Genomic DNA, 12,703 nt, shown 5'->3' with positions numbered 1-12,703 from the left:
CTTTGTAGCTAGTTGTGCATTTCTGCATTCTGATTTTTTTTTGTACAGAGTAACTGGTTTAGGATCTGTAATAAAAATGAAGGTGTGCTCTGTAGTTAAGGGCTTCACATGTTCTCCCTGGTAATCTTTTACTCTCGGAGCAGTAGGCTCTGTTAAAGGACAGTAAGTATGGAGCAATGTGCAAATGTTCCTGTACTGACAATAAAAGTTAGTGTCCATTCTAAACCTGACCTCCATAATCACAAAACAGCAGCCTGAATTTAGAGGAATTTTTCCTTTACTAATTCTCCAGGAACTGTTCTCTTGTATCTTTTGTTTATGCAAGTAGAAACCACTTCCAGTACTAATTCTGTGCTAGTCTTGCTCATTTAAAGACAAACCAAGATCAAAAGCAGCATGCAGCTGCAGTGATAAAATAAAACTACAGCCTCTGCTCTGATCTTGGTAGAGCAAATAGAAATCCATTTCTTCCAAAACACTTCCTCTATGTAAAACTGTTTTAAGGGCTACATATTAGACAAAATTAAGTCTGTCTAGCATTCAGCTGTGCCTTGCCTCTTCACAAAGAGGGAAGACATATTGTTCCTACAACATCTCTTCTTACTCCACCTGTGCCATATGAGCAAGAGAAAGTTTATCCGTGTCAAGCCATCCCATCATTGTTAGCCAACTGGCACCCAGGAAGGTACAGTACCTTTGCAGTTGGGGCACATTCAGAGCTTGCAGAAGAGCAAGAGCACATTGCTAAAATGCAGGCTACACTGACTCTTCTGACAGTCTCTGAGGACACTGAGAAATGAAAAGATCTTTGTGCCTGTACCACCTCTGCGTTATAAAGTGCATAATAGTACATGACATGTTACTCCCACTTTCACTTCTCACAGTGGAGCCTAATTTTTTATGCTCCTTTTTGCTACGAACCACCATGATGTTCTCTATTAATAAAGCATTCAGACATTGTGGCTTGTCACTGCAGTTCAGAAGGGCCCAGGCTGCAACTCTTGGGCTGTTACTCGATCCAAATGTGTAACATGTCACCTTTAAATCTGTAAAATTCTCTCTTTTGCTACAGAACAAGCAAGGTGACAAATTGTTCTAATGTCAATATATTACAGAGAAGGGTATGCTAAGTATAGCTGGACTAGTTAAAGTAGGACCTTCTGTATCACATTTACCATCAGATCTAGTAGGCTCAGCATGCTTGAGTACGTGAATAGTGAAAATGCACTATTGGAGAAAATGCAAAATCCACACAAAACAGGAGCAGACTTGTTACTGGTGTAAAAGTCAGAATCAGCAGCTTAGAGATATATTCTCTCATGTTCCCATGAGAAAATTTTCAACAAGTTCATATTTATAGTCACACAGCAAAGTTAGTCTCTGTATCCCCTGAGTCAAACAAGACTAAAATACATCTTTCACAGTAAGTGTATCTCTTCAGCAAAACTTCTCAGAACTCCATTTAATTTGAAGGATCAAATTAATAGTGAAAGGAAAAAAAATGGAATTATCACTAAACTGCTGTTTAAGAAGTCATTTCAGGCTGTTGATTATCTTTGGAAGAATGTTGTTATTTATTACTAATGACAAATAGTACATTCCCATGAGGATCTCTATTATATGCATGTTATATGCCTTTCTCTGGAGGACAAAGATCTTGCTGCATATAATTAGTCTTGAGAATTAGCTATTATTAACAATTGAATTAATACAGTAAATCCTTCTAAATGAGTTTCTCACTAAGGACATTTGTTTGCCAAAGTCAGACTAGAGATGTCTATATAAACACTCTTGTGACATTCCCAGAAAAATCAGTGCACCCAGAGCATTTAATGAATACTACTAATAATAATTTGTAACAGTGGAGACAGAACACAATGTATTACCCCAGTTTCAGCCACTAAGAATTCTAATACTAGCAGCACCGTCATAGTGTATTGATTAAAAACCATAGAGAGATGAGTTGCTTTCTTCACAATAATCTGTCTACAGCAACTAGACTAGGAAAACAGATAAACATTCATAAATAACTAAAACAGGCAATCAATAAGATATTATTTATTACATCACCGGTGGAGATAGATTGTTATAATTCATAAAACTTCTGAAGTCTATCGATTTTCTAAGATACTGACTTAAAAGTGAGCTATATTTTTAAATCACTAAGTTTACATGAAACAATAGTCAATACACCAAGGTAGCTATTCAGGCAATTTAAGATGATACAACAATGTTGAGACATTGAAGGCACAATTATATCTTGGTGCAGAATATAACGCTGCATACGCTACTGTATCAGCTGTTATATATAAAGGGTACCTATTGTTCTACAATAAGTAATGTACTTGTTTACAAGCTTATTCAACATATTTCTCTGAAAGTTGTAAAAGCATGAAAAGCAATGACCTAAAATTGAAATGCTCAAGTTTTCTAAGTATAATAAACCTGTTCCTATTGAGTCTCACACAGGCTGTTTACAACTGTAAGAATAATTTGGTAAAGCACAGAATGCTTTCTCAAATGAAAAAGCTAACATTTTTAATCTCCATGTAGCTCAAAGCTTGTTATTTCCAGTAACAGTAAATGAGAATCTTGTCTACTTTTCCCAGAAGGAACACTTTATTCACCATAAGGTTACGTTGTTCATTTAAATTCACAGAGCAACACAAACAAAAAAATTTTAATAATTTTTTATGACAAAATAATTAACTCTGAAAGTCATGCAAAAAGTGTATTTCTCTAAATATAGAAAATCCGTTCCTTTCTAACAGCACTGCAGGGTAGGAAATAAAAGGTAATTACCACATAACTGTATGACAGCAATTTATTAGAAGTATTACTGCTATATTTCGACACTGTATGTAGTTTCCCTGACAGGAAAATTTCCTTCCCAGGAAATAGTTACCAATGTATATAGACTTTTGATGTCCATATAAAGTTGGCTAAGGAGAGCAACCTTCCGTTTCTTCTTCCATGGGGTGTGTTGTGTTCCTATTTAGAGGGCATTGGCGTGGAAATAATGCTGGAGGAGCAAGAACTCCAAACAAACATGCAGACCAGATTTTCTCCAATCTGCCATCCTGGTCTTACAGTTTGACCTAAGTGACCTAAGGAAGGTCCGTTCCAGGTCAAGGGGTGGTACCTTTAGAGGTTTAGCTCTTCTCTGGGTTCCTGTGTCACCCTCCAGCTTTCCTCCTATTGAATCAGGAAAAGGTGAAGAGAGGAGGCATGGCTAGGATGTTCATGGAATTCAGCAAACTTCTGGGCCTTTAATGCTTTTTGCAGCTCTGACAGTAGCACTTCAAGGCTGCCTAAATATTAGAAAAAGGAGGACAGGCAGCTTGGAGCTACAATGCATGGAGCATACGCCAAAGTAAGCTCTTGCCCTGGTACTCAAGCAAGAATGGGACATGGTACAAATTCTCTGCAACTCAATCTCCCTGACTCTCATGCAGGACTATCCAAAAATTGAGGCTTTGATGAACTTTACTGTATATAGTCACCAAATAAAAAAAGAGACAAGATTATCATAGCCAACAGTAAACAACATAGATCACCTCTAGCTACTGCTATAAGAGATTTCAGATTGCTTTTATTAATGCAATGTTTAATACTGAGAAATAAATTGTTCTGTTAAGTGGCATATGCGCTTTTACAGTCTTATGTGCTACAACTTGTCTCTCTTACAGAACATTTTGCCAATGTCTTTTGATTTTTTTAATGGTATTTGATTGGCAGTATAAAAGAAAAAAACCCCTTACCATTTTCACAAAGTTGCTTAAGTACCAAGTGTATTAACAGTCTGAAATGTTACCATGTATGGGTGACAGAAAAGAAGGTACAAATGTGTCCTAATTCATGCTTTCATAGCTTCACATTTGAAAGGCAAAACAAGCTATTCATAATTTCCAGTGGCAAGAAAGGCAGATTTTTTAATATAAAAATCTGGTCTTATGGGAATGAATAGAAAAACCTTTATAGAGTTCATCTAGTATTATAAATTAACTTAGCCATCCTAGCATTTGTGGTCTATCACTGTCTGTGGAGAGGGAGAAAAAGATTTTCCAATAACTTCAATGGTACTAGACACATTTGGATATCATGATTACCTACTTGCACCATCTGGACTGTGGCATCTTTTCTTCTTCAATTATTAAACTTCAAAGAAATGGATTTTATTTGTTATTGCTTTGTTCCCAACAGGTAAATCTAGTTTGATAATTTAGATCTGTTACAAAAGAGAAAAAACAAAACAATATCTTATCTATATAAACTAAATGGGGTTCTCTTCCCAGAGATCATATACAAAATCAAAGCAAATAAAAACTAATTGGATTGGACAAATATCCATACTAGTATCGCAAATATTGTCAAAGGATCTCTTTTCAGCAAGTCCTGAGACACCCAAAAGTTTCTTTAAAATGAAAGAAATCACTATCTATAGGTTGGTAACTGTAAATAAGCTGGTTAGAGTGATACAAGCCTTTAACATAAGATATTGCATCTCAGAGTATCAAAGACAATAATCATTGACCATTACCTGTCCCTTTCTCACAAAATCAGCTCTAAAAGGCACTAAAATGCATCCCACACAAATCAGATTGAAACAATATAAAATACCAGTCCTCCTCACTTACCCCCACACTGGTGTGGGCTTTCATTCCATTAGCCAAGACCTAATTAGAGACATTATTGTAAAATATTCACTGTAGAAACAACTGCTCCAGTGTGAAAGGCTGCTGTCCTTAGAGCTGCTTGTTCACATGCTACTGCAGAAGGCTACCAGCAAGCACATGAGAACCATCAGGACAGCGGGGCAGAGCTCGGCACACTTCCCTTGGTGCAAAGATGGAGCAATCGCCATCAGCTCTGTTACACATGACAGGAGAAACTGCACCCTAAAAAGTTTATGAAACAAAGTAGCAAGAAACTCAAGGTACACCAACCAAAGAACATTATTTTTAATAACAAACAAAAAATAGTAATTTTTGTGCTAGGTGAGTCAAGCCTTTATTGCTAAACCAGCTTAAACTAAAGCAGGTGGCAAACTGCTGTAATCTGTAACCAATAAAAGCACAAAAATCAGTTTCACAAATTATTTCTTAGCATTCCAGTTGTAGCAAGCAGGAGATTCAGAAAAGCTTATTTTAATTAAAAACTTTATTTTTCATTACAATTCACAGTTTATACATGGCAAGAAGAACCTTTGCCATGTGGACATTCAGAACACTGTGCTGGGGAAACAAGGATCTTTGTTATAAGAGCATTGCTCGGTTCTGTGTCATGGAACTTCCTTAGTTTTAAAAGCGTACTCTCTGTAAAGGTTAATTGACTGATATTTACACTGAATTTACATATTAACTTATATTTATTAGAAAACAAGCTAAGCATCCAAAAAACGTTAACATTCATGTCTTGCATGTTATCTAATGGTCAGAGATGCTGTAAGATTTGCCACATGAATCATGCCCAATCAGCAAAGTCCCATTCTTTTTTAATTTACACAGAGCCTAAATTATTCTTTAAGGCCTGTTCTATTCATTTTATGTACAGCCAGGTTACAATAGACTAACATAAGAAAAAAAATGCAAAATTATCCATTCCATCCTGCATTTCTTCTGAATCTCATGTACACCTCTAAGCAAAACAGATGATAAAAAATTAATGTTTTCTTAAAACCAATAAAGAAAACCCATAGTCTGGTTTAGATCCACTTCTCATCAGCCTATCCTGTCTGAACAATCATCAGTATTCAGATTGTGCTATTTATCAGCTCTTCTTCATGCCTGCACTTATATTCAGAGCCATCTCAATTTGAAATGTAGAAAGTCACAGTGATACCAGTTTCAATTGCATTCCCATGTTAGTCTCAACTCCGGCACAGGCAGCCCCTGTGACATTCAGGAAAGCACTCCAGCAGGATTCTTGGGTAAAATGTCGTGTGGCTTCTGGTGTGACTTGACTTAAAAAGGAAGTTAAGAATCTTTTTCATACCAAGCATCTGGCAGAAGGTTTATGCTTATTAAAAATACCTGTATTCTTCTGCATTGTTTTCTGGATGTGATTATTAGAATACAGCAATTAAAAGCCTCCCCTGCCTCTCATCAAAACCGTAATTTTTATTTGCTCTTGTCATCTACCAAATAATTTAATGACAGATAAGCTGCAGATTTTTTGGTACATTTGATGCAGAGAAAAACAACTGCTGAACACTGCTTGGAAAAATAAGACCAGAAAAGGGTCTGCAAATGCTGCAAATTCTACCAGTCAGTGTGAACAAGGATCAGCTGGACCTGAGTAAAACAAAATGATTCTGGGGGACGTTTGCAACTTTTGAAACTGCAGTGCCTTTACATTTGGAGCTAAGAACATCAATTGATGATTGTTGAGTTTTGGCATTCATTCATGCTGGTTGGTATCCTCATGACAGACACCTTTGAAATACCATCATTTCAAGAAGAATGAAAGCTTAAATGAAATACACTTCTCATGCAAAACAAAAAAGTAAACAATCAAACAAAAGTTATACAGGAACTGTAGAGGTTCTGGTTCTTCAAAAGATAAGGCACTGACAAAAATTTCTTAGGTAAAAGGCTGCATAAGAATTTCTTGCCATTTACAAATGTGTTGTAGTCCAGAAACGGTCCATTCCTAGGCTCAGTAAGGTAGACCCTGAAATTTTAAGGACTGATCCCTCAAAGCTACATTGTTACCATAAACAAGTGTGATTCATTCGTGAGGCCATATGGCACATTAGAAGTGAAAAACAGTCTGGGCAGATAAAGGCAGAAGACATTGCTTGTTCGAGCATCTTTCGGAAACAGAAGTGCCATTCATCTTGGTGTCTCTGAAGAGATGCAATGGTAACTCTGGACTGTAGTTTCTGTGGAACTCATGCACACATATGAAATGCTGTTAGCACTGATCATTGACAGGGTGGAGAAAAAACGTATATGGCTAGCCTAAGCCAAGAGCTTCCCGAGGGCTGGGATCCAAAGTCACAGCTACTTAATGTTTTCAATAACGGCTATCTCTTCTGCTGCACAGTGGGGTGTCAAACCATTCATGTAAATGCTGTCTGTCTTTGACAGAGCTGGTAAGATGTCCTTCTCACTGGTGAGATGGTTGACTGACAGTGTTCTCTTGCAGGGAGTCAGGTCTTGATTGTGGTTGACGGCGAGTTCTGCAGAGAGCTTCCTTTTGATAGAGGTAGCCCGCTGGAATTTGTCATAGATCTCCACGCTCAGGCGCCTTCTAGTTTCTTTGAACTCAGCGGTGACATTGGCTGTCCACTCTGCAGCATGGGCTCTGAACTCCCCTACCTGTGGCAAAAATGAGGAAAAAAAAGGAAGTATTACAGGACCAAGGACTTTAGACATTGTTTAGGCTCAAGACCTTTGGTCTGCCAAAATGCTGCTGCTGCCAGCACATATTTCTCATGCTACAGACTCACACTTTTGCTGATAGCAACTAAACAGGAAGAAAAATTACACTAGTAAGAGTTAACAACAATTCCTAAAACACAATAAAAATCTTTTATTCTCTCATTTATTTTTTTTTTTTATTATAGGCAGTCAGCAATACAGGGAAGCTGCAGAGCCCTGACAGCTGCACAATACCCAGCTGGTCAGGAGATGGTAAAATTCCAACAATCCAGACTGTGTTATGCATTGTTACTAGGGTGTGGGGTTATTTATGAGCACTTTCACTGTCTCTGGAAAGATCCCTGGGAGACTTGGCAAAGGATTTTCTAAATTTAGACAGAAAAGGTTTTTTAAAGAAACCTTCAGCCTGCTTGTGTTCTCTCTTTTCTGTGCTTGCTCAAACGTAGCACCAATACAGCAACAGTTTCAGTCACCTCAGCGATATGCCTGCTTACCACCCTGACTCCACTGAAATGACACTCTACAAAGCAGCCTGAAGACAATTGCAGCCTGGGACTTGGAGAGCTGTTACCGATCACACATGAAGGGATTGCATCCTACCTGTTGCCGCTGCTGTGCAATTCCTGTACAGCTGGAGGGGGGTATTTCCCCTGCTATGCACAGATCTCCAGTCAGATTGGCTGCAAGCTGCCAGTTTGTAGCATTGCTGCCATTACACAAATGTACATAGATGTCTGCTGCCTGCTCAGTTTCTGTGCTCCAACTCTACAGGTCCTTATACTGACAGCCTTTATGGCAAAGGCTAATGTAATTTCAGTGAAAATGACCATAATTTTTAAATTCTTAAGTTTCCTTCCACTATTTCAATGTTTCAGTATTAAGAAAACTGAGCCCAAGCTTTGGGATTGGGGCTGAGGAGGGGGAGGGAGGCATCTGCCGGCACAGAATCCCAAATTATCCTTATTTTTCTTCAGATACCCAATGAGGTAGACAGAGAAGCTCCTCTAGATAATAGTCTGAGATGAACTATGGACTGTAATTTATATACTACTTATATTTTTGTTCTTGTATTTCAGCCAAACCACTGTTACAATATTAAATAAGTTATATAGGTAACTAAAAGAGGCACCTATCAAAGATAATATTTCATTAAAACTGCAAAGGAAATGGATTGTTTCTCTTTAAATCTCTGCTCTGAATGCAGCTTAATGCTTGGAAGGTATAGCACAGAGAAAATTCACTACTGATAAATACAACTCCAAAGCAAAGTATTTCAGGAGAATTTAACCCACATAAATAAATTAGTCTAATTGGTCCTGCTGAGACCAGAATTTCAATCATTGGCAAGCAAGCTTGGACTTGAAATAAAAAAAGAATTAATGCAGAGAAAAACTGGGGGCTAAACTGTCAGAGAAAAGTGGCCACAGGCTTATTCATGCTTTGCAGTGCAGTGGAAAACAGGAATATAATGGAGGCAAAAATTAATCAGCTCGTCCAGGAGTGACAGGAATTTTCCCTTTCCAAAACTGAAACAAAAAGGTCTCTTTACTCAGGGGTCATTTTATTACATTTGTCTCCACTTCAGTGAATTACACAGATGATGAACGAGGACCCATTATGTACATTTTCTAAAACAAGGATTATTATCTGTAATACACAGAGGACTCGCCTAGCTGAATGATTATTAGTATTTAAATCGTGCAATTAGGATCAGACACACTGCACTTCAGACCTGAAAATAATGAAATCTGTAATGCTGAAACATTTCAGCTGCTACAATATTTTTATTTGTAGTAAACAAGTAATAAAAATGTGATAAATAGTACCAGTGCACACCCTGGGGCAGTTTTGCCCTTTTCCTAAGCCTTATTGAAGGCAGGCTGCTCAGGCTCTGGAGCATGCTTCTGTCTAGGGGAGCAAAGAGCCTGTATATGGGTTTCTATTTTACTCTCTACTTATGTATATGTGCATATATATATATATATGTACCCCTTACCAGCTGTGTAAGCATTTACCACACCAGTTATTTTGCTTAGGCACACATCTCTGGCATTGCATATGGTCACATTCAAGAGATGCTATTAGGCTTTAAAATCGTGTCTTGGCAACTTAGCAGAAGCTACAACCACCATGAATTGGGTCTCCATATTCTTTCAAATCTTCTTTTTTTCCAATTCCCACTTCTCTCCTGTTTGTCCAGTAAAAAAATTCAACTGGCCTTGCTTCTGAAGGAAGCAAGTCTGTGTAACCTCTAGGATAGACTCAGAATGTATGCTGGTGATGGGCCTCTCACACAGGGCAAGCTGCCCTTTTTACAGTAGGTAGCTAGCTCTTGTGCATGCAAGTTATTCAGGAGCATATTGAAATTGTAGTTGTTGGGATATCTGATAACTAAATTCTAACTAGATTTCTTTTGGGAAGCAAATTTTGCAGCCAGTTGAAGAAAATAATAAATATGCCTCTGGAAATAGGCTTGTTCCAATTAAGGTGATGCGGAACATTAACATGGTGGACTCAATTCTGTCTGCCCATAAACCAAAGCTATGATGCCAGTTGATATTAAAATCACAGAAAAACCCTCAAATTGAAAACTGTGCAGAATTGAAATGCATTAGTAGTAAAACAGAGGGAATTGGCATGCATAGGAAACTAGAAGTTCAGTGCCATTGAACTATTCATGCCCCAAATCACTGCTTCCATCCCCCTAGTTTTCATGTAAACTGAAATGTACTCAGAACTGTTACTTCTTCAGAATAAACCCCTTAATTCCATAGCAATTAAGGACTCAAGCACAAAAGATTATTAGAAAAGAAATGTGCAGGTTCTAACTACCAGTGCACATAAGCAACTTGCTTATATAATTTGATCCCTCCTTGATCCATAGGGACATTTTTGTATATGTTCAGGTTCTTTCTGTCCTTGGGGTATTTTATCATACTGCATTACAGCTCCTCTTCATCTGAGTGCTGACAGCAATAAAATGTCTTATGCAAAGCTATTGAAATGCCAGTTGCCTGTGCTGCTCAAAATAGTTAAATTTTTAACATACCTACCTACTGTAACAATTATTTACTTGTCTGCAATTTTCTTGCCTCATTACAGCACACAGCTCTGTAGACTCTGCAGCTGTCATAGTTGGGTGCAGTGTGACATGAAGACAAGGCCTCTTAGCCACAGAATTTATTGACAACTAAGTACCTAACATAAGGCTGAATGTCAAAAAATATTTCAAAAGCAATAGGAAAAACACGTCACAGTGATAACACTTGACTCAGCCATACATTAAGCAGCACTAATCTGGTGGTGCTTCTCACTCCTAGCCTTCAGGATTAGAAATGCTGCAATGCCACTAGTAATAGGGACACAGTACCTAGCCCAGCTCCAGAATTGACTTACTCCACATCAAAATCCAAATTAGACCGCAAGGTGTTAGATATATTTCACAAGGAGTATCAACTCAAACCTATTTACATTGAATATCGACAGCTAGTAACTTTATTACGTAGTTACAAAGCAGCACCCTACTGCCTTATGATTCCAGTGAAGACAGGTCTCAATTACAAGATCTCAAGAATTATGATTTATAGTAACTAAATATTACACACAGCACACCTCACAACAACAACAAAAACTAAACAAACAAATAAGAAACAAAACAAACTCACAAAGATACTTTTCTAACAAATAAACAACACTGACTCAATTCCTTTCCCAGCACAGGATGCTTGGCCTCCAGCTACCACTGCCTGGATACCCCATACGATCCGCATCATATCCGACAGCCCTATGGGGATGTCTGAAATACCACAGGTCATTTCCAGTAGCATCTCCAAATGTCTATGCCAAGGTGTCTCTGTCTACCTGTGGTGGAAATGTCACATTTACTCTATCAGGTTATAATGAGAAATTGCCTCTAAACAATTTTGAACTGTGCCTACTCACTGCTGCGAAAGTCACTTGGGGTTTTTGGGAGACGTTCGTGTAGTGAAAAACAAACAGACATCAAAAAAATACTGCATGAACTTCCTGAATGACCCAATGGTTCCCACATATGCTATCACCACTATAACTTCAAGACAGACAAACTGAATTCGACAGAACTAGGAAAAAACCATGGACATTAAGTGACCGTTCCTTCACTTACTCTTGCCAAAATCCATCTAAATGAATAATGCCCTAAAACTGGCTCTCACTCAACATCTCTAGTAGGATCTAAACTTCCTATTCATTTTCATTGCCAGTGTTTTAGCTTTTTCACTGTCTACCTGAGCTCCACACTTGGATAAAGGCCAACAGCATAAGCCAAAATGCAAGTATGTCCAAGGGGATGCTACTGTTATAACTAAAAACATTGGAACATACTGAAGAACCTGCTTCATTCTTCAGTACATTTACTCTAATCCCTTATACTTGTCCAGAGTTCGGGAATCTTTTTGGACACTCTACTTACAAAAAATATCTAAATAATTTTACAAGCAAAACTGCCCACCATGCAGGAAGACCACTCATCCTATTAAGTGTGGTCTGGAAAGCACAAGCCACGTAGCCATAACCTCTACACAAGAAATCTGTACTTTGAATTATACCACATCTGTGGTCTAACAGGAAAAAAACCCTAAAACCAAATGCAAATGGAATTAAGGACCTCCTTAAATTGGCCAAAATGAATGTTCACTTGCCTAACTTAACTTTGCCTTAGTTTTGCTTTTCTTTCTCAGGGAGATTCTTGAAAAGTCCCATCACATAAACATTACAGTATAACCAGTTAATCTACTTCTATTTACAGAGTGGGAAGAAATATATCCTGCTTGGATGGAACTCAGATATATGACATGAAAGTTATGATATACTCAGGAGGAACTAAACCACTGAGTACCAAATAAGAAAAAAAAACCAGCATTATATATATGTCATGCAAGAAAATGAAAACACATATTTCTAAATAATATGTGCAGCTTTTTCTTTCATAGCTGTACTTTATGTTGTTTCCCTTTGGCGTACAGGGCTCATACATTTTATGATGAGCATGTTAGTGCAAGCCAAAAAATTGAATTTAAAAAGCAAGTAGGTGAGCTGGAGGTCTCCATTTGACTACATTTTAGGGGGGGGGAAAAGTGGCCTTCCTTGCAAATATTCTTAACAGTCTAGATGTTCCTCAATATGTAATTCCTAACATTTATCCCTAATGCATTCTCCGAATTTTCATAGCTTCATTTTTCCTCTCCAGAGTACTTTATCCTGTTACTTAAAAATAACACATCCAATTAACCTCTCCATGATACGCTACTCAGAGACAAAACTAGAAAGAGCATTATATG

At 37.8% G+C, this 12,703-nt stretch overlaps 1 protein-coding gene across 4 annotated transcripts in view; it reads right to left on the bottom strand.

Annotated features, from left to right (window-relative positions):
• Positions 1-5,142: 5,142 nt before the first annotated feature.
• Positions 5,143-12,703, bottom strand: part of KCNK2 (potassium two pore domain channel subfamily K member 2) — a 108,260-nt gene continuing 100,699 nt past the window's right edge. For all 4 annotated transcript variants that reach the window (XM_027681940.1, XM_027681942.1, XM_027681943.1 and 1 more), the window contains one exon: positions 5,143-7,322. In XM_027681940.1, the coding sequence (XP_027537741.1) occupies positions 7,005-7,322 (318 nt within the window). In that variant the 3' untranslated portion in view covers positions 5,143-7,004. The remainder of the gene's footprint in view (positions 7,323-12,703) is intronic.

This window comes from Neopelma chrysocephalum, unplaced genomic scaffold (genome assembly GCF_003984885.1).
Source record: "Neopelma chrysocephalum unplaced genomic scaffold, ASM398488v2 Primary Assembly neopelma1_61b, whole genome shotgun sequence".
NCBI lineage: Eukaryota > Metazoa > Chordata > Aves > Passeriformes > Pipridae > Neopelma > Neopelma chrysocephalum.
This window is presented reverse-complemented; position numbering and strand designations above follow the sequence as displayed.